This window comes from Vitis vinifera, chromosome 15, assembly GCF_030704535.1.
Source record: "Vitis vinifera cultivar Pinot Noir 40024 chromosome 15, ASM3070453v1".
Lineage (NCBI taxonomy): Eukaryota > Viridiplantae > Streptophyta > Magnoliopsida > Vitales > Vitaceae > Vitis > Vitis vinifera.
In genome coordinates, this window is record NC_081819.1 from 1964139 (window position 1) to 1987052 (window position 22914).

Here is a 22914-nt window from a genome sequence, read left to right on the forward strand (position 1 = left end):
TTGAAATTGATGAAAGCTTCCAACTTCTCTACCAAGAAATAAACCCAAATTTTGTAGCTAAAATCATCAATGAAAGTGATCAGGTACCTTTTCTTACTATTTGAAGTGAGGTTGATTGGTCCACAAATGTCGACATGCACTAGTTGAAGAATATGAGAAGCCCTTCATGTGCTCTCTTTTGGAAATGGATTTCTTCATTGTTTTCCTACCAAGCAGTCTTCACAAACCTTCGAAGGAGCTTGAAATTGTGGCAGTCCATTCACCAGTCTTTTCTGCTAAAGAGTCTTCAAGCCATTGAAGCTTAAATGTCCATATCTAAGGTGCCAAAACTAAGCTTGATCCTCTGTAAGAGAAGAAAAGCAGATTTCTTCTTTTAGCAGTTTCTGAGCATGCAAGATAAACATTTTATTTGAGGACACTGCAGTCTCCACGATTAATCCTCTCTCTGGATGATAAATCTTACATTTCCCATGTTGTATGAGAATTGCAAGCCCCTTCTCTTGTAGTTGTCCCAAACTTAGCAAATTATTCTTCAATCCCGGGACATAAAACACCTCAGTGATGACCTACACAATTCCATTCACAAGCGTTCGTATATTTCCTTTTCCTATCACAACTATGCTTGAATTGTCTCCCAACTTTACAGAAGTGCTGAAACTCTCATCAAGCTTAGAGAAAAGTTCCTTCTTGCCACACATATGGTTACTACAACCTGAGTCAGGAAACCATAACTCCTCTTTGCTAGCTTCCTTGACATCCACATGTACTATTAACAGTATTTCTCCACTAGCTTCTGCATAGTGTGCCTTTGTCTCTGTCTCCTTGTTTGGACATTCATATTGAAAATGTCCAAGCTTATGGCAATTGTAGCACTCAATGGTAGACTTGTCAAAGCTTTGTCTACCTCTACCTCTTTCTCTTCCTTTAAATCCACCGCGACCTCGTCCTCTTCCTCTTGATTGTTCTTCCACAAAATGGTCATTCATGCGTTGTTCACGCACCAGAAGACTGCTTTGTAGCACATCAATTGATAAGGTGTCTAAATCATTAGACTCCTCGATAGAGCACACAACATAGTCGAATTTAGGAGTCATAGATCTCGAAATCTTTTCAATGACCACAACATCTTCCATCTTCTTACCATGAACCCTCATCTTGTTGGTTATAGTAAGGGTTTGAGCAAAGTGCTCATTCACAGATTCCCCTACCTTCGTGTTGAGCATCTCAAATTCCTTTCGAAATGCTTGTCGTTGTGCATGTTGCACCCATGTCGTCCCTTGGTACTTCTGCTTCAAAGAGTCCCAAATGCTCTTTGTTGTATCCTTGTTCAGAATGGTCTTTAGGACTAATCAATCAATGGCTTGTAATAGATTATTTTTAACCTTCAAATCCTTTAGTTTTGCATCTTCAATCACCTTCCTTTGTTCTTCAGTGAGTTCTGCCCCTGTTTCTGCTGTAGGGATCCCTTGTTCTATCAAGTTCCAATATTCCTTCGAGCGCAAAAAATTCATGAGCATACACCAGTGATCATAGTGTCCATCAAGTTTTAATTTGGAATTGCTGGTTGCACAAAGTTACTTTCAGTTGCCATCCTTACTACTACACTCTTAGAAGACTGTTGTTTCTCAGGTTTTGATCAAGCCCAGTGATGTAGCTCTGATACCAAATGTAAAAAAATCTTATTATTGAATAAATAACTTATTGGCTTATAAATAGCCTTACAAAGATAACTCAAATAGAACTTAAAGTAATCCACATTTAATAGTCCTAGAAACATGGTCTATGACTAAAGAATAGATCAAACTAAACAACACATCCTTATCAATAGGGAATACTAACAAATCAATAACAAACTACCTAAAACAATAGTTTAACAAGAACTTGGCTTCTCTTAGAAACTCACCATACAATAGGTCGTTGAAGACTATCCACAGACACGGTGGATCGTAGGAGGTTGTTGCCTTTTGGACCCATAAACCCCTCAAGATGGTTTTTTTTTTGTGTTGCCATCAACATTTCCTCACCCATGGGAAGACAACGAAGAATATTTTGAGATTTGCAGGTTGGTGGCTTAGATGGGGAACTCAGATGGGCATTGGTCGTGGTGGTGTTTAGGATGAACTAGTAAGTTACTGGGTTCAGGCTTTTCTATATAAGATGGGCTTAAATTTGGGAACAATTTGAATGATATATGAGAGGTGCTTGAGGTAGGCTATGTGGGCTTCCATTTGGGCTTAAAGGGTTTGGAAAATAAAATATGATAAACACCTCACACTTTTAGTAATAGTATAGATGATTTCATTATAAATTTAAAACTATCTTTTGAAACTACAGTTTTTAAATTTAAAGCTTAAACAACAATTCCCTTACACCAAATGTGAGAGATTGCACAATTAAAATCAAATACTGAAGTGAGGGTCTCACTTTTTGATATTGAAATCCATTGTTGATGTCCCTAAATCTCAAATAGTTTTGTAAATTAACTTAATGATTTAATAATTTAATTAGATAAGTAATAAAATTAATTGTTTTTAGTAAGATAATTAAATGTCATGATTTAAAGTTAAAAAACAATTTTAAATATTAAGCCAAAATAATTCACTTATTCTTAATTTTATTTTATTTGTTATATTTAATAAAAGTATATCTTATGTCTTTGATATATTTTTTATAATTTCTATTTTATGATATATCTCTAATATTTTAAATGTGGATACTTAATAAATAAATTTACTATATAAATTAGTAGAAATAAGTATTAGTTAAAATTAATAAAGGTGAATTTATGAATTTAATTAGAATTTATTTTAAGTTAATTTTATCAAAGAATCTTCACATTTAAAGTCAAAATCAAATAATAAATTTTAAGTTAATAACTTATAAATAATTTAATACAAAATCAACTTAAATTATTAAATAGTCAGGATTTCATTACTTATTCCATCAATTTAAATAAGATTTTGGAGTCCAACAAGTAACTATCTTTGGACTCCTCTTAATATTTTTCTAAATTTATTCTCTTTTATATGGGTATAGTTCTTTTACTGATGGATTTAATTTCTACCAAATCATAATATATAAATGTATTAATATTTTTATTTCATTGAATAAAAATTATTATATTAATGGTTAAAAAGATATGCCAAAAAGTGAAATAAAATTTGATTACTTTTTTAATTCATATTTCATTAGCTTTATATCTTACCATTTTTGTTTACACTTTATTATTCTATATTTTATCATTATCTAAGTAGTACTCATTATATTATTACATGTATATAACAGCTTGGCCAAGTGGTAACCCGGGTTGATCCTTTTGGTGCTTGCTTGGGTTCCAGAGCTCTCATTCACAAAAGTTCAATCAAACCTTACCTTCGGTAAAAATTTAAAAACAAACAATCAAGCAAAACAAAAGAGATACAATTAAAAAAAAAAAACAAAGACTATGAGTCTTTTTTACGGAGCTTTTAAAAACTCATAACACTGTTTAATTATTGTTCTTTATTTTCAGTTTTTCAAAAAACAAAGTGAAATAGATAACAACTTTTAAAGAATAAGTAAAAATTTTTTTTACTAGTTTTTAAAACCAATAAAAACACATACATACTCTATTATTATTTTTTTACATATGAACATTATTTTTATTTTTTTTTACATTAGACAAATTAACTCCAAATTAAATAAGACTTAATGCGTTGGATTTGCTAACAAGTCTTTTAAAATAATTTAAAACTCAAATAATAAACTCATTAATACCAAAAAATTATGAACAAAAATTGATTTAAAACAACTTTATTGTTTCTCTTTTATATAAAATTATTATTTTTCGTTTTTTTTTTCACTAGACAAATGAACTCCAAATTAAATAAGAGTTAATGTGTTAGATTCATTAACAAGTCTAATAATTTTTAAGAATAATTTAAAAATAAAATAATAAACTTATTAATACCATAAATTTATAGATAAAAATTGGTTATAATGACTCTATATATATATTTTTTTGCATATGATTAAACTTTTATAAATTTTTCCACTAGAAAAATGAACTTCAAATCAAGTGACACTTTTTATTGAATTTATTAATGAATTTAATAAAAAAATTAAAATAATTTGGAACTCAAAAATAATTCTAATCATTGAAAAAAAAAATAAGAGAGGAAAACTGATATACAATGAGTCATGACTTTACTATTTATCTTATACACACAACTATTTTTTTTTAAAAAAAAAAATTCAATAAGTAAATAAATTATAAATTAAGTAAAACATAATTAATACTTTTAAATTTTTAATAAACCCTTTAATTTTTATAAATAATTTGCAATAAAAAACCAGTCCAATTAATTATAGATTAAATTAAAACATTGGAGAGTATTATGTTTAAAATTGAATACTAAATGTGTGCATATGTAATAAAAAAACATGACTCATTTATATGTTAAAAAAGTAAAACTTTATTCATTATTCATTTTAAATAAAATATTATTGTCAATTAGTATTATTCATTTTTAACAAAAAAAAAAAAAAAAGAAATTGTAAAGATGTTAATATCATTATGTTCTAACATATAATAAAATAGTATATTTTCTACTAAACATATAATTTATGATTTTATTATAATATTACTAAAAACTATTTATTTTTTAATTTATTTCTAATTACAAAATTATTTTTATTTTCAATAAGACTTCAATTTTTAAAAACAAGCATAAGAAATCATGGTCAAACAAGAAATTTTTTTAAAAAATAATTAAAGTACTTATTTGAATTGTATTAAAAATAAATATTAAAATTATTTTTATCTTATAGTAATTTTTGTTTCACTAGAATAAAAAAAAATTGTTTCGTAATTAAAAAAAATATTTATCTTTAAATCATACATAATCGTATATTTAATTTTAAATTTTTAATAAGACTTAACTTAAATTTGATTTCATATTATTATAAATTAAGTTTATAAAAAATTTTATAAAATAAAAGTAAGACATTGTTTTTAAAAACAATTCAAATTCTTTCATCCAAACAAGGTTTTTGCTTTTTGTTTTTTGTTTTAAAAAACCATTTTTTTTAAACAACTAATTGCCATACACCCTTGTTTTAAAAAAAAAAATTTAATTGTTTTTTGTTCTCTATTTTGAAAACAATTTTTAAAAACACCGCCAAAGAGGGCCTAATTTGATAATTCTTTTCAATTTATAAAAACTATTTTCAAAAACTTTTTTTTTTTTGGTGATTTCTAGAACAAATCTTTGTTCGGGAATTTCAAATGTTTTTAACTCATTTTTTTTATATGTTAAAATATGTTTTAAAAATAAATTTTATATTTACTGCTTTTTTTTAATCATTCTCTATATTTGTTTAATTATTTTTTAAAACAATCCTAAGTGAAAATAATTAAAAGATGTTCTTTACAAATACCATGTTTTCTATTTATAAGAACAAAAAATAATTTTATGTTTTGTTATTTACTAAACACATCTATGCTACCTATATAAAAGCATAAGGTGTTTGTCACATTGTTATTTCCAAAAATACACCTATTAATACTTATTATCAACTTAAATGGAAATTTAATCTTTTCATCTACCTTCATTTTCAATTCCATGAACAGTTTCATTCATAGTTTAATTTAGGGTTTAATTATTTGACATAACAAAAATTCGTAATGTTCATAACTTGATTATGATTTCATATTTAAATTGAAATTGGCCTCACAAATCTATAAAATAACCGAAATATTGAATCCTAAAACTACTTTCACGAACCTAAAAAATAACTGAAAGTTTAATCTTTTCTATTTCATCAACCAATTTAGGGTTTTACAATAAATTTGTAGGTTCATAACTTGATTTTTTTTTTTATTTCATATTCAAATTCAATCTTGAAACTTCTTTATGAAACTGTAAGAGAAGAGGTTAATGAAGTTTAAGGTGTTTGTCATGTTTTTATTTTCAAAAATACCCTTGTTAATACTAATAATCAACTTAAATGAACATTTAATCTTTTCATTTATCTTCATTTTCTATTTCATGAACCAGTCCATTAAGAGTTTAATTCAGGGCTTTAATTATTTTACATAACAAAAATCTATAATGTTCATAACTTGATTTTGATTTCATATTTAGATTGAAATTCCCTTACAAACCTATAAAAATAACTAAAATATTGAATCCTGAAGCTACTCTCACAAACCTAAAAAATAACTCAAAATTTAATCTTTTCTATTTCATTAACCATTTCTTCAATAGGGATTTAATCGAAAATTTGTATTTCCATAACTTAGATTTTGTATGTCCATAACTTGATTTTGATCCTGAAACTGCTTCAAAAAATTGTGAGAGAAGAGGTTTATCTTTGTGGGAAACCTCTCAAATTAGGCATTCAGTTCCTCATTGAAGATCTCCAACTTCTGCTTGTTGATCTGAACCTGGCGAGGCTCGTGGGAGTCTGTTTTTTCATTTGAACTTGACAGGTTGGAATAGTCTTAAACATTGTCGGAGGCCGATGGGGCAGACTCCTGATCTAAAACATTGGAGGTCGATGAGGCTCATCTTAGACTGTAATATATTGGTCGAATCGAATGATGGCTTGGCATCCGAACCTGCAAATTCAACTGGCACAGCTGCCTTTCAATCGCATAAGCTGCGAACCTTCTGCCAGTGGTCCAGTGTCCCCTCTAGAGCCCTCTGGGAATATGCCCTAAGCTTGCTAAAAAACCTTGTCTTTACATTAGCTTGTAGGGACCTCGTCCTTCAACCTGTTCAATGGAGTATCGCCTAGGATCAACTGACTTGATGTTTATTAGTCTCAATCATGGAGTCTGATTTATTTACGAAGAGAAGTCTAATCTTGGTAAGAGATTATAAAAAAAATTTCTATTGAGATTTGATTTCTTTTGATTTTTTTTAACAAAACTTATTTTTTTCTTTATATATATATATTTTGTTTTTGATTGAATAATTTGATATATTATATATTTTTCTTTGATATAAAATTATTTAATTTAATCTAGATGCTATTTTATATTTTTAGAAACAAAAAATTAATAATAAGTTCTATAAAATAGATAATAGTTTTTAAAATTGAATTAAAAACAAAAAAATAATAATTAGTTCTATAAAATATATAATGGTTTTTAAAAACGAAATAAAAATATAATATTTAAAAATTATTTTTAACTACATAATATAAGTCTAATTTTTAATTTTAATATAAATTTTTTATTTTATTTTATTACAAGAAAGTATATGGAATCAACTATTAATTTTTCTATTAACTCGTAACTTTGTTTTGTTGCCCCTCATAATTTGAAAAACACCCCTTATTTTTTAAGTTTCTTATTAATTGTGTTCCATTTTTTTTTTACTTCATTTTATTTTCATTACTTTGTCTTTTCTCCTTTCATTATTTAACTAATATCAATTCTTTAATTTCTATGAAACATTCAATTTTAGTTCATTAATAAATATTAATTTTGATTTATTGAATAAAAATTAAGGAAACAATACCAAAAAAAGAAAAAAATGCTAATAATTATTTAATGTTATTGTGGATCCCGCATTTTGGCTCATGCGCTTCCACTCGATGGCGAGCTAGATTTTTATTTTATTTTAAAAAAATAATTTTATTTTTAAGAAAATGACTTGGAGTCGCCACTTATTTTTGTTTTATTTTTAAAAGGTAAACAAAATAAGACAGAAAACCCTAAGTGTGACTCCTTATTTTAGAAAAGGTGGTCTGTGAAAAACCGGATCGGGCTCGAAGGTCAGGTTACTTATCGGGAAGGTACGGTAAAGACCGTAGCACCCCTTTAAGTCCCTAAAGTGGGGTCTCTACTAATAAAATAAAACAATTATGGTAATTGATGAGTAAATCAATAAATACTCAGAATAATAGTGCACATATGGGAACTAGAATATGCATAGAGAATGATCAGAGTGAGAGTGGATACATACCTGGGCAACGAGCCACCATGCGCTATCAAAAGAGGAGGTTAGTGCACAATAACGATCACAAGCTATGTCACACACGCCATTAAGCATAATAAGAAATCATCAAATATCACATTCCACTAAGATTCATTTTTTAATAAAGCTTCTCCGATGTTGGGCACCCACCCAAAACTCATTTTATTTTGCATAAATTCAATTTTGTAATTCCATCCGATATGACTGATTTTTTATTTTTTACATTCAACAAATGCCATTAATTCTCTCTCACAACATATTCATATTGATTTTTTATTAAGACAAACAACCACTTACCAATTCCCTTTTACATTGAAATTTTTTATTCGCATAAATAAACACTAATATTTCGCATATTCATGACTGATTGCATTGATTTCAAGATTCCATATTAACATCAAAAACCACATTCCATTTAACTTCTATGGCCGGCCACTTTGAATTTTTAATTCAACAACAAACATACCACTAGATCAATCCTCCATGGCTGCCACTTGATCTCCAATCTCAATGATTTCTTTAATTTAATAAACACATCCCATTAACACCACTCACAGTCAGCATGAATCACCATGGCCGACACTCATTCTCATTCCACTGATTTTAAGAATTAACACTCTTCCATGTCTACCATGCATTCATTTTATTTTTAAACCTCAAACAAACACTTGTTAAAAATCAAACAAAATGAATACCCTAATTTCATATATACTGGAATATTTAACAAGGTGAATACCCTAATTTCATATATACTGGAATATTTAACAAGGTGAATACCCTAATTTCATATATACTGGAATCTCCTGATTAAAAACAATGAGTAGAAAAATAATAGCGGAAGCATACCTGAATCCATTGAAGGAGAAACCTTATAGGAAGAAAACCCTTTGAGATGGTCTTCCAATTCTAGCCACTAGATTCTGTGTCAATTTCTCTCTGAAAGGATTTTCAGAAATTGGAATGCGTAGTCGTAGAATGGAGACCATAACCCTATTTATAAACCGCTAGGGCAGTTTTAATTTTATCACAATTATATTTCTGCCCCTCATAGAAATAATAATTATCTAATGGTATCTACACAATAATCTCATGACAACTATACCCTTAAGCCAATTAATCAATTATTAATTAGATCACTATATTTAGGCTTAATTAAATGATAGCACACACATTTTAATTATTTACATGTGTGGCCCAAATTATAGATTAATTACAAAAATTAATCTAACAATCTCCCACTGGGCCACATGCATATGTAATCAAATAAATGTGCTTAACCTTATGAGCTCAAAATTTGCTATCATGTCCTTAGGGTATATCCGAACAATCTCATCCATTAACTATACTGACATAGGATCAAGGTGGCCTTTGTTACATCAATCGTTACTAGACCAATCAATGGTCACATATATCTGCACAGCTAAATGACATAGATCAATCATGAGTGCATAGCATGGAAATTACATGCAATGTGATCTATTCATGCCTATTTCCAACTGGTCCTACTTAACTTTATTGAGATCAAATCTTTAGCATAATTTAATAGACTGCAATAAAATGAATACTTTATTTCTGCAGAACACAATCCAAATGTATAGATAAAGTCTAAACATAACATAGAGCAATATACAATGAATAATATAAACTCCCACTAAATTTGGATATCCTTAAATGAGACAACACCCATATGAGCAATGTGCTCATGAAAGACCTTGGGTGGTAATCTCTTTGTAAGCAGATCCGCTATCATGGAGTTTGTTCCAATATGCTCTATGGATATCTATCCACTCTGTACTTTTTCTTTTACAACTAGGAACTTGATATCAATGTATTTTGATTTTGTAGAACTCCTGTTGTTATTGGAATATAAAACTGCTGATTTATTGTCACAAAATATCTTCAGTGATCTTTCAATACCATCCAGAACACGCAGCCCAGTGACAAAATTTCGTAGCCATATTCCTTGATTGGATGCCTTATAACATGCTACAAACTCTGCTTCCATGGTGGATGAAGTTACGAGTGTCTGTTTGGCAGACCTCCATGAAATTGCTCCACTAGCCAACAGATAAATATAACATGATGTGGATCTTCTGCTGTCTTGGCATCCAGCAAAGTCGGAGTCGGAATACCCAATGAACTCTAACTGATCCAATCTCCTATATGTAAGCATGTACTCTTTTGTTCTCTGTAAATATCTCATAACCCTCTTGGCTGCTCTCCAATGATCCATTCTAGGGTTACTTAGATATCTGCCTAACATGCCAACAATGTACGCAATATCCGGACGTGTACATACTTGAGCATACATTAGACTCCCCACAGCCAAAGCGTAAGGAATCTTCTGCATTTCTTGACTTTCTAAACTATTTTTAGGGCATTGATTAAGACTGAATTTGTCTCCTTTAGTGACAGGGGTATCACCTGGTTTGCTATTTTGCATGCCATACCTTTGGAGGACTTTATCAATATAGGTCCTTTGTGACAATCCTAAAATACCCCTAGAACGATCTCGGTGTATCTGGATTCCTAAGATAAAGGAGGCATCACCAATATCTTTCATCTCAAAATGTTTTGATAAAAATCTCTTGGTGTCGTGCAATATGCTAATATCATTTGTGGCTAGCAATATGTCATCGACATATAAAACCAGGAAAATATACTTACTCCCACTAAATTTGTGATACACACATTCATCCATAAGATTTGCCTCAAAACCATATGAGACAATAATTTGATGAAACTTGAAGTACCACTGACGAGAAGCTTGCTTGAGCCCATAAATGGATTTAGTTAATTTACAAACCATATTCTTTGAGTTTTTGGACACAAAATTTTATGGTTGTACCATATAAATTGTTTCATCAATGTCACCATTGAGAAACGCTGTTTTAACATCCATTTAATGTAACTCAAGATCATAATGTGCAACTAGTGCCATGATTATCCTGAAAGAATCCTTCGTAGAAACTGGAGAGAAGGTCTCTTTGAAGTCAATTCCTTCTTTTTGAGTAAAGCCTTTAGCTACAAGACGTGCTTTATATCTTTCTACATTACCATTTGAATCCCGCTTGGTTTTAAATATCCATTTACAACCAATGGGCTTCGTACCAACTGGTAATGGGACAAGTTCCCAAACTTTATTATCTTGCATAGATTTGTACTCTTCATTCATGGCTTCAATCCATTTCTGAGAGTTGGAACTTTTCATGGCTTGCTGGAAGTTGATTGGATCATCTTCCATCATTCCACTTTCTACCTCACGTTCCTGGAGATATACGATATAATCGTCCGAAATTGCATTTCTCCTCTCTTTAGTGGATCTCCTTAATGGCATATTTTCTTGAGGTTGTTGAGTTTGTTTTTCAGGAGCAATGTCCTCATTTGCAATTAAGGGTTGAACAATATTGTCTGTTGGTTGAGGATCCAAATTTACTTCTTGATCAATGATAGGTAGTGAAATCTGTACATTATCAAAAGCAATAGTAGATCCCTCTTCCTCCTCAAAGACAATATTCCTAGCCTGATTTCTCCCCCCAAACTCAACATCCTCAAAAAATGTTGCAGTTCCCGTCTCAAAAATTGACCTAATAGTAGGATCATAAAATTTAAAACCCCTTGATCGCTTTGCATAGCCAATAAAGTAGCTGCTAACTGTTTTAGAGTCCAATTTCTTTTCATGAGGCTTATAAGGTCTCGCTTCAGCTGGACATCCCCAAATATGAAAATGCTTTAAACTGGGCTTTTGACCCGTCCAAAGCTCATAAGGCGTTTTAGCAGCCGCTTTAGTTAGCACCCGATTTAGGATATAAGCTGCCGTTTTGAGTGCTTCACCCCAAAGTTTTTCGGGTAAAGTAGAATGACTAATCATACTCCTTACCATGTCCTTAAGAGTTCGGTTTCGTCTTTCTGCTACACCATTCATGCTAGGTGATCCTGGCATGGTGTATTGAGGGACGATCCCACATTCCTCTAGGTATTTAGCAAATGGTCCTGGACGTTGTTCACCTGATCCGTCATATCTACCATAGTATTCACCACCACGGCCAGATCTGACGCTCTTTATTCTTTTGTTGAGTTGTAACTCAACTTCTGCTTTAAATGTTTTGAACACGTCCAATGATTGTGATTTCTCATGTATAAGAAATAGGTAGCCATATCTTGAATAGTCGTCTATGAATGTTATAAAGTACTGTTGACCATTCCAAGATGCCGTAGGGTATGGTCCACAGATATCTGTATGAATTAATTCTAAGACATCTGTTGCTCTATTGGCACTTAATTTCTTTGTTTTGGTCTGTTTTCCTTTAATACACTCAACACAAATATCAAAATCTGAAAAGTCAAGTGAATCCAAAATCCCATCGGACACAAGTCGCTCAACTCTAGATTTAGAGATATGACCTAGGCGTTTGTGCCACAATGAGGCCGAATTATCTTTATTCAATTTACGTTTTGTACCTCGTGATTCCACATGCAAGGTTTCATTATAGGACAGAACAGTTTCCAACAAATATAGATTATCATAAACATTAAGTAAACCGGTTCCTACAGCATTTGAATTAATAGATAATGTAAATCTATTGTTTCCAAATGAACAACAATAACCTGATTTGTCCAAAACAGAAACTGAAATTAAATTCCGTCTGAAAGACGGTACAACAAAAGTATCTATTAAATCCAAAAAATAACCAGATTTCAATAATAATCTAAAGTGCCCTATTGCCTCTACTTCTACCGACTGACCGTCTCCAACATAGATGCATCTTTCAGCATCACTTGGTTTTCGGTAACTCAGGCAACCCTGCATAGAAACACAAATGTGAGTAGTAGCACCAGAATCTAACCACCATGTGTTTCTAGATACTGAAGCTAAATTAACTTCAGAACAGACCAAAGTAAGAAATATACCTTTCTTAACACGCCAAGCAGCATACTTGGTACATTCCTTCTTAGTATGTCCAGGCTTATTACAGAAGAAACATGTTACCTCAACTTTCTGTTTCTTTTGTTCTGGACCATTAGAAGCAGCAACCTTATTATCCTTATTCTTTCGTTTGCCCTTATCCTTGGAAGTGCTAGCCAGATGAGCACTTTCGGTCTTGTCTTGCTTCAATCTCTCTTCCTCTTGCACACAGAATGAAATGAGCTCATTAAGAGTCCATTTATCCTTTTGACAGTTATAACTGACCTTGAATTGATTAAATTGTGCAGGAAGAGAGATGAGAACCAAATGCACGAGTAAATCATCAGATAACTCGAGTTTCAAAGCCTTAAGTTTTGAAGCAAGATAAGACATCTCCATGATGTACTCCCGAACATTACCCTTGCCTTTATACTTCATTGAAATCAAGCTTGCTAAAAGCGTGCTCGTTTCAGCCTTATCGTTTTTGGCAAAACGTTTCTGAATTTCTGCAAGGAAGTCACTGGCATTAGTAACCTCATTGGTTACCGCACCCCTGAAAGCTTCTGGAATGCCGCGCTTCATGATCATAAGACTTAGCCTATTTGAACGTTCCCACTTACCCCAATAAACCTCATCCTCTTGAGTACTTTCCTCATTGAGTTCATCGGGTTTGGGCATTCTCAAGGCTAAGTCTATATCCATGCAGCCTAAGAGAATCATCATATTCTCTTTCCAGTCCTTAAAATTACTCCCATTTAACATAGGGACATTATTGATGTTGGCAGATATAGAAGTAGTTGATATAAAAGCTGAATCGAGAACAAAATAAAATGAATCAAATAAACCATCATGCTCACATAAAATAAGCAATTAAACACATAATCTTTAAATTTAAAAGCAAATTATGACATTTCAAGATACCTAGCACAACATTAATATCAAGTCTTTGGACAGTAATATTAACTGTAAGTGGTACTCTTGTTGAGTGATCAAACATTGATGATAAGTTATGTCAAATAATAAATCTATCTTTGGATTGATTTATTATTCACATTAAGTTACCTTTATAATCATCACATATTTATCACCACAGGTATGTATGCAATTTGACCAAATATTAACTTTCCTTTGGGCCAATCAATACCCGCATGAATCACATACACACAAATATCTAACACCCCGAACAGACTAATCTACACGAAAGATGTCACTTTGGTGATTTTCCGCTTTAATTAGCCTATTTAAAATGCTAGATCAATAACTTAAATATTAATATCATAAAATGCTATTAAATAATAATAATAATAGTAATAAAAAAAACAAATTTATTTAATACAAAAAAATATATATATATATCAACTCAATATTTCATAAATCTTAATCCATTGACATATATATATATTAAAAATAATAACTCAAAGAATTAATTAAGGAGTAGGCTCTGATACCACTTGTTTAAAATCAATCAAGATGAATACCCTAATTTCATATATATTGGAATATTTAACAAGGTGAATACCCTAATTTCATATATACTGGAATATTTAACAAGGTGAATACCCTAATTTCATATATACTGGAATCTTCTGATTAAAAAACAATGAGTAGAAAAATAATAGCGGAAGCATACCTGAATCCATTGAAGGAGAAACCTTATAGGAAGAAAACCCTTTGAGATGGTCTTCCAATTCTAGCCACTAGATTCTGTGTCAATTTCTCTCTGAGAGGATTTTCAGAAATTGGAATGCGTAGTCGTAGAATGGGGACCATAACCCTATTTATAAACCGCTAGGGCAGTTTTAATTTTATCATAATTATATTTCTGCCCCTCATAGAAATAATAATTATCTAATGGTATCTACACAATGATCTCATGACAATTATACCCTTAAGCCAATTAATCAATTATTAATTAGATCACTATATTTAGGCTTAATTAAATGATAGCACACACATTTTAATTATTTACATGTGTGGCCCAAATTATAGATTAATTACAAAAATTAATCTAACAACACTAGCCATTGAGTTGGATGGTACTATAAATGAGATTGAGTTTAAGAGTTAAAGATGAAGAAATTACTTTTTATGGAGGCTGGTGTAATTAGTTGGGTATTATTCATTCCTTCCACTTCATCGTGTACAAGAAGAGGAGGAATTAAGGGTGTGACAAAGCAGCAGTCATGCTGGGGAGCATCCTTCTTCCCATCTCACTCTAACTCCCGTAGATACGTTTGCTGTATTATTTTTGCCTCCTCTTTCTTATCTCGTCCAACCGTCTTCTCGCCGGGACTGGAGCAATTATGGTAACTTTCTCTCTCCATTTCTATGATCAATCAATTAATGTATCAGAAACATCCAAGAGTGGGTCTGTTTCGTCCCTGCTGTGATAGAAATTTCAGATTTCATTCTATACGTTTAGAGCTTGTGAACAGTCATTTGGAGACTCTACATACATAAAAACTTGATAACTGATATGAATATGAAACAACAGCCACTGCTTCTACAAAACCCACCATTTAGCTTTGAAGAATTGGGGATGAGGAGGAGGTGGTTCTTGTCCTCGTCTGAAATAGTTAGCAGTTCCAAACGCTAGCTACCATCTCTAGTCAAAACCCTTGTACACGATGAAGTGGAAGGAATGAATAATACCCAACTAATTACACCAGCCTCCATAAAAAGTAATTTCTTCATCTTTAACTCTTAAACTCAATCTCATTTATAGTACCATCCACTTCATCGTGTACAAGGGTTTTGACTAGAGATGGTAGCTAGCGTTATCAAGTGGGTATTATTCATTACTTCCGGTTCATCATCGTGTATTAGGGTTTTGATTATAAAAGAGCAATTCAAATACCTTCTAAAAAACATGTATAATTACTGATACTTTTGTTGATGCCCAGTACCAACTCCTTCGTGCCAATCGTCCAAAAACAGTTAAATGAATTAGCTCCTTCGCCAAAATGAAAAAAAAAAATATACTAAGAAAAATATTAGATTGTTTATTTTTGTAATATTTTATTCCTGTATTAAAAAATAAATAAAAATCAAAGTATTACTTTTTTCATTTAGATTCAATAAAAAATTTATGATAAATCATAAAAAAATAGTAATATTAAAGTCTGAAGAAAAATTGTTTTCAGTAAAAAACTAAAAAAAATAAATACCTTGAAAGTCAAATTGCTTTCAGTAACATATTTTATTATTATTAAACATTAAAAAGTAAAGAAAAATCAATATCTTTTTTTTTTATTTAAAATAAACCAAATATTTTAACTTTTTCTATTTAATAAAAAATTTATAATAAATTATAAAAAAGTATAAAAACAAACGAGTTAAAATTTAAAAGGAAAAAAACAAAAACAACTAAAAAAACAAACACTCTCAAAATTACGTGAGACAATACTTTTAGAAAATGCTTTAATATAAAAAATGTTTTTGGAGAAAAATCAAGAGTTTTAGACAAAATTTAGAAAGTATTTTTGAGGGAAGACAGTTTAGTTTCCTTCTTGACCAGGAACTCCTTATATGAGTCATCATCACAAAGCTTTATCTCTTACTTCTTAGGCTATGCCAAAATAATTTCATTTCAACATTAAGATGGTTCGTATGGTGATAATTGATATATAACGGCAAAATTAAAAACTAAAGCTCTCAAAGTAATTTGATATTTGGCAAATGAGGGTGGTTTTTTTTTTTTTTTTTTACTTAATTCTAAATAGAACTAAAAACTAAATAATGCTTAATAGTGTTAAATATTATGTTGTTTATTTTTATAATATTTTATTTATATTAAGTATTAAAAAATAAAGAAAAATCAACATGTTACTTTTTTTAATTAGATTCAATAATAAATTTATAATAAGTTATAAAAAAAAAGTAATATAACAAACAATGTAAAGTCTGGGACAAAATTACTTTTAGTAAAAAACTTCAAAAAAAAGACAAACCAGAAGATCCGACATTCTTCCAACACATGAATTTGGAAACCTTTAAAATAAGCATACTTTGTTCCTATAGATTGAATTACTTTTACCATTAAAATCAAAGCCCTCAATATGAGTTATGAACACTCATAGCCATCTCAAAAAACCAACAACCTGATTCTTTACTTTTTGAGAGTAGATACTCAAGCTTTCAGGAAAAGCCCATTATGGGCAGTTAATTAGTTTACTAGATTTATTACATGACTTGGTTTGATAGCACCGACTTCACTGCAACACTGAAATAACTTGAATATGCAGGAGGACTAATTAAGAAGACGGTTACTGGGGCAAAGCCAGAGGTCTCAGAGCCAGCTATTATTATACTACTAACTCCATTTCTATAATGAATGGTGGAGCTGGTATGAGAGCTACATTATGACAGCTGAACCAGAAGATACGGAACCTTCTAATCATGGAATTGTCTGGGAGGATTGGTAACCACGGGTGGATATGGAATCAACTATCACGTCATTGGCCCAAGATCATCAATAGGTGGACGTTGTCTATGGTGCTCGGTGACTGACTGGTAAGCCATGCCCAGTGCGAGAGCCTGCACATAAAGAGAACAAAACAAAAAATTCGTCAGCTACTATAACTTGATTTTCTTAATTGAAAAATCAGTAAATAGAGCTCTTATCATTTATCTTACAACGTGATCATGGTTTGGAGGAGCATAAATGCCAGTGGTGATGGTCTTCCTTCGTCGACTACCATCAGGAGGCGGCTTAGATATTTGGGTAAAACCCGTTGGGACAATAAGAACAGGCATACCAACAAGATTGCCCATGCAGACTTTCTCCGGATCAGTTGCATTGCCAATGAAAGCATCAACAGTAAAACTTTCTCTAATTTCCCGGATTAATTTTCCTCGTGCTCTTTGGGCCTGTGAACAATATTGCAAATCCTAATCACAATAAAATATATTAAGATTATAAAAAACTAGAAATTTTAATCCCAACCCATTTTGAAGTAACAAGTTCACTTGATGATGATGTGATCAGATCTTAGAGAACTAACCTGGACATAGTCTACTGCAGGAATCACGCGTGCACGGCGTAGTTCAACAGGCCATTGGTCTTGAGCTTCATAAAAGTCATCCTCCCCAGTTCGCTGCCACTCATCAAAGTGAGCCAACATATCAACGTCCATCGTAAAATTGAGGATTCCTTGAACATGGTTGACAGTGTAATTCAATTTGAAAGGAACCATTTTAACGCCCTTTGATTCAAGTATACGAACAACCTGAGAAAGCCATCCCAAGAAGGTTCAATATATTAAAATCCAAAGTAACTCTACGAGCAGCATGAACGTGATAAAGTTCTTGACCTGGCAAAGGTCTGAGTGATCTATCTAACGATAATTTGAACTCAAAAATTGTAATTTTAATACATAGACCCACTCTTACCTCCATCTCAGCATCATCCAGATACCCAACAGTAAGATTTGTGATGTCTACTGAGAATGGGTCATCAAGGGAAATGTCTTTTGAGGAGGGATCATCTGGATCCTTTCCGAGAATGGCATCCAGGATAATTGAGCAATCTGCAGCACTTCGACAGAATGGTCCAATCTTATCCTGAATATATGTATATTTAGATTCCACAACAAAATAAGGGAAACAAATGTAGCACATAAAGTGAAGATGATATGGTGATACCAAGCTTTCTGATATGCTCATTACACCTGTTCGACCAACAGCACCGAAAGTTGGGCGTAATGCAGTCACACCACAACGAGCAGCAGGGGAGGTTATGGAGCCACATGTTTCTGAGCCAATTGCAAAAGGAACCATGCCTGTGAGGGAAAATAATTTCTTAGTTGGTGCTTTGTTCATGGGAGGACTCAAACATAAAAAGGAACCAAGAAATCAAGCTAGAAAATCAAATGGGCAGAAATTAAAATTTAGAATAGCTCAAGCACTAAATTAAGGATACCTGCTGAGGTGGAAGCAGCAGATCCAGAGGATGAACCACTAGAGTATTTCTTAATATTCCATGGGTTCCTCGTCCTACCTCCAAACCAGATGTCACTATATGCCAGTGATCCAGTAGCAAGCTTTGCAACAAGAACAGCCCCAGCAGACTTCAACCTGTACTAATCAGAGTCCAATTAAATGGCCTGAACATGACTGAAGATTTGTCATCAGGTTTCTCCTTTTTGTTTAAAAGATATAACATCTTTCTGCATGCTCCCTTTCCTTTTATTAAGGATTTGTATTCAGAAAGAAAAATGTAAGAATGGAAAGAAAGAAGAAATATTTGTAATACTTCTTGTAAACCCAAGCTTCAATGTCAAGAACTTGATCTTTGAAAGTTCTTGAACCCCAAGTAGTCTTGTACTGGGGTACCGAAATTATATCCTTCAACCCATATGGAATCCCATGCAGGGGACCTGTAACACAACTCAATATTACATTCTGAATCAAGGGATTTATTGTACCATATATTAATTTCAAATCTTCAACTCTTATTTTGAGATTATGATGAGAAGAAATAGATCAAGGAGGTACCCAAATATATTCCTCGAGCAAGCATTTCATCAGCCTCTTTTGCCTGCTTGTATGCCAATTCTTCGGTGTAAGTGACCACAGCTTCAAGAACATGATTATACCTAGTGGTTCCCCAAAGCATATAAGAAAGATGACTAGCATAGACACATAGGAAACTTTCTTTTTTCTGCTTTATTACCTCTTTAATCTATGAAGAAAAATTCGAGTAAGCTCCTCAGAAGTAATTTGTTTTGTCTTAATGAGTTCCCCCAGTTCAAGAACCTGGTAAACATCAACAATTTCATATACAAAACACTAAAAGGAAAAAAAAAAAAAAAAGTGAATAAAAAATTTGGTGGTAGGAAAGACCTACAGTCATGAAGGCAATATCTTCTTCACTTTCGGGCCTCTGTATTCCAGAAATGGAGGGATAACTGAATCTTTTGCTTCTGCTTTGCACTTGTTCATTGCCCCACTCAGGATTGAAAATCAAATAAGGTGGATCATGTAAACCTCCATTAATGGAAGCAACTAACTTACGATTGGCTCTTGATATAGGGATGTTCAGCTCGGTTGCACCCTTCTCAATCTCGGCTATCTAAAAGGACAAAGAAGATGGAGTAATTATATGAGATAAAACTTGGATCATACAATCCAAAGTTAATGGATCATAAATAGTCTAAATTACAAGTTCATCAAAATCACCTTAGTATCATTGAAGAAGTCGGCATCAAATATTGCAAATGCACATTTAAGGGGTGAAACTTCATTAATCTTTTCCGAGCATCCAGCTTTGTCCTGATCAAAGAAAACAAGAATGTTTACTTGAGAGTAAAAATTAGAGAAACAATGGAATAAAAATGAAATGGACTAGCTCTTCTCTGTTCTAAATGTTTGTTGGGTAGACAACATCTCCCCAAATGTCAGGGTACAAAATACAACGAGAGACAAATTGACATTTTCTTAAAAGGGGGGAAAATGAGTAAGGTTGGGAAATTAGCTTCCTTCTTAAGCATTTTCCCCTTTTCCCCTAAAACTCTTTGAGAACCAAAGGGAAAAGTATATGACCAATCAAAGCTCCTGCCAGTATATAAGGTGCTGTTTGGTCATCATTTTATAAGTAATTTTCTTTCTTTTAGCTGCTAAAATCAATGACAAAGTTAATTTCAAAAGAAAGAAAAAGTAGTTCCAAACTGCTAACTATTTCAGAGGAGGACAAGAACCACCTCCTCCTCATCCCCAATTCTTCAAAGCTAAATGGTGGGTTTTGTAGAAGCAGTGGCTGTTGTTTCATATTCATATCAGTTATCAAGTTTTTATGTATGTAGAGTCTCCAAATGACTGTTCACAAGCTCTAAACGTATAGAATGAAATCTGAAATTTCTATCACAGCAGGGACGAAACAGACCCACTCTTGGATGTTTCTGATACATTAATTGATTGATTATAGAAATGGAGAGAGAAAGTTACCATAATTGCTCCAGTCCCGGCGAGAAGACGGTTGGACGAGATAAGAAAGAGGAGGCAAAAATAATACAGCAAACGTATCTTCGGGAGTTAGAGTGAGGTGGGAAGAAGGATGCTCCCCAGCATGACTGCTGCTTTGTCACACCCTTAATTCCTCCTCTTCTTCCTTGGAGTTCTGACAGAAAAACTGCAGTCTGCAGGAGATGCTGCTTCCAGTTTTATTGCAACCCAGTTTCCCAAGCCATTGACTCAGGATCCTTGCAGGACACCCTACTCTACAGGGTTTTTTAAAGCCTGATTATGACTTTTTGCATAACTTTTACCCAAAATAAATAAATAATTTATGGGTTATGCTAGGCTATCGAAAAGCACCATACCCACTTTTTTAGGCTAACAGGGTAGAGACACATGCCATGAAAAATAAATAAAAAAAATAAACAAAACCACTTCATGCAGTCACCCAACCGGTTGCCATGGGAATTAATCCCATGCAACACATATTGTTACATCTATTACATTAACCAATTATAAATTTATTTAATGTAATTATTTTGTCTGGGAAATTTTATTTATGAAACAGAAAAATAAAGAAAATTTTGAAAAAATAAATTGCAGTTTATTTATTTTTATACTATGAAGTGAATAAACCCCAGATAAAAATTAAAATAAAAATAAAAAAAAATTATAAATAATTTGGTGATATAATTTATAAATTAAGGAATAGTAAATTTAATTTATTTTAACATCAAATAATTTGTTGACAAAATTTGATGAATATTCGAACTATGAAAATCAATATAATTGGTTTATGAAGTTAAAAAAATGGGAAAACTAGAAATAAATTTTATAAAATATAAATTAAATTAAAATTAAATTAGTTGTGTACTAATTATTAATTGAGAATATATGACTAAATTATTTCTTAACTTTTCAAAAAAATTGGTCGAAATATTGAAAATACGAAAAAGATGTAATTACTAACAATATGGAAATCCAAACCCCTCACTGATTTTTTCGATAAATTTCCATTTTGAATTTTTAGATCCATTTCACAACCTTAAAATGTACTGAACTTATCTAAACAATATCTAAGTCATAAGAAATCTCAATTTAAAAAAATAAAATAAAAAAATAAAATAAAATAAGTGGATAGTAAGGAGGGCACGAAGAATGTGAGATTCTCTTACTAATTTGTTAGTATTTTTAGATTTTCAATTTAAACAATATCTAAGCCAAATGAAATCCCTAAACATTTTTAAAACATCATATAAGCGGAGAATGGAGAGGATCCCTCACATTCTTCGTACCCTTACTACTTTTTTAGTGTTTTTAGATTTGGATTTTTTCGAAAATCATTTGACCACCTCCTAAGTGTAATGAACCTATTTAAACATCATCCAACCCATATGAAGTCCCAAAAAATTTTAAAAACTTCAAACAAGTGGAGAATTGGGAAAGTACGAAGAATGTGAGGATTCCTCACATTCTTTGTACCCTTATAAATTTTTTAGTATTTTTGGATTTGGATTTTTCCGGAAATCATTTCACCACCTCCTAAGTGTAATGAACCTATTTAAACATCATCCAACCCATATGAAGTCCCAACAAATTTTAAAAACATCAAACAAGTGGAGAATTGGGAGGATACGAAGAATGTGAGGATTCCTCACAATCTTCGTACTCTTGTTAATTTTTTAGTATTTTTGGATTTTGATTTTTCCGGAAATCGTTTCACCACCTCCTAAATGTAATGAACGTATTTAAACATCATCCCACCCATATGAAGTCCTAAAAAATTTTAAAAAATCCAAAGAAGTGGAGAATTGGGAGGGTACGAAAAATCGTTTCACCACCTCCTAAGTGTAATGAACCTATTTAAACAACATCCAACTCATATGAAGTCCCAAAAAATTTAAAAATTTAAAACAAGTGGAGAATTGGAAAGGTACGGAGAATGTGAGGAATCCTCACATTCTTAAACTCTTGTTAATTTTTTAGTATTTTTGGATTTTGATTTTTGCCGAAATCATTTCACCATCTCCTAAGCGTAATGAACCTATTTAAAAATCATGCAACCCATATGAAGTCCCAAAAAATTTT

General features: G+C 31.6%; 1 protein-coding gene across 3 annotated transcripts; it reads right to left on the reverse strand.

The window, feature by feature from the left end:
- Positions 1-16955: 16955 nt before the first annotated feature.
- LOC100253958 (uncharacterized) lies at positions 16956-21110 on the reverse strand. Of its 3 annotated transcripts, XM_010662861.3 has the most exons (12): positions 20818-21104; positions 20053-20145; positions 19721-19945; positions 19547-19629; positions 19369-19469; positions 19127-19250; positions 18794-18948; positions 18517-18653; positions 18265-18435; positions 17877-18101; positions 17509-17742; positions 16956-17409 (listed from the first exon to the last, which is right to left on the reverse strand). In XM_010662861.3, exons 1-12 carry the CDS (start codon positions 20818-20820, stop codon positions 17323-17325), a joined length of 1638 nt encoding a protein of 545 aa, XP_010661163.1. In that variant the 5' UTR covers positions 20821-21104; the 3' UTR covers positions 16956-17322. The 3 variants fall into 3 exon arrangements, with proteins under 3 accessions (XP_010661163.1, XP_019081331.1, XP_019081332.1); XM_019225786.2 differs by having other exon boundaries at positions 17509-17763; positions 18265-18653; positions 20818-21110; XM_019225787.2 differs by having other exon boundaries at positions 18265-18653; positions 20818-21107.
- Between the last annotated feature and the right edge of the window lie 1804 nt (positions 21111-22914).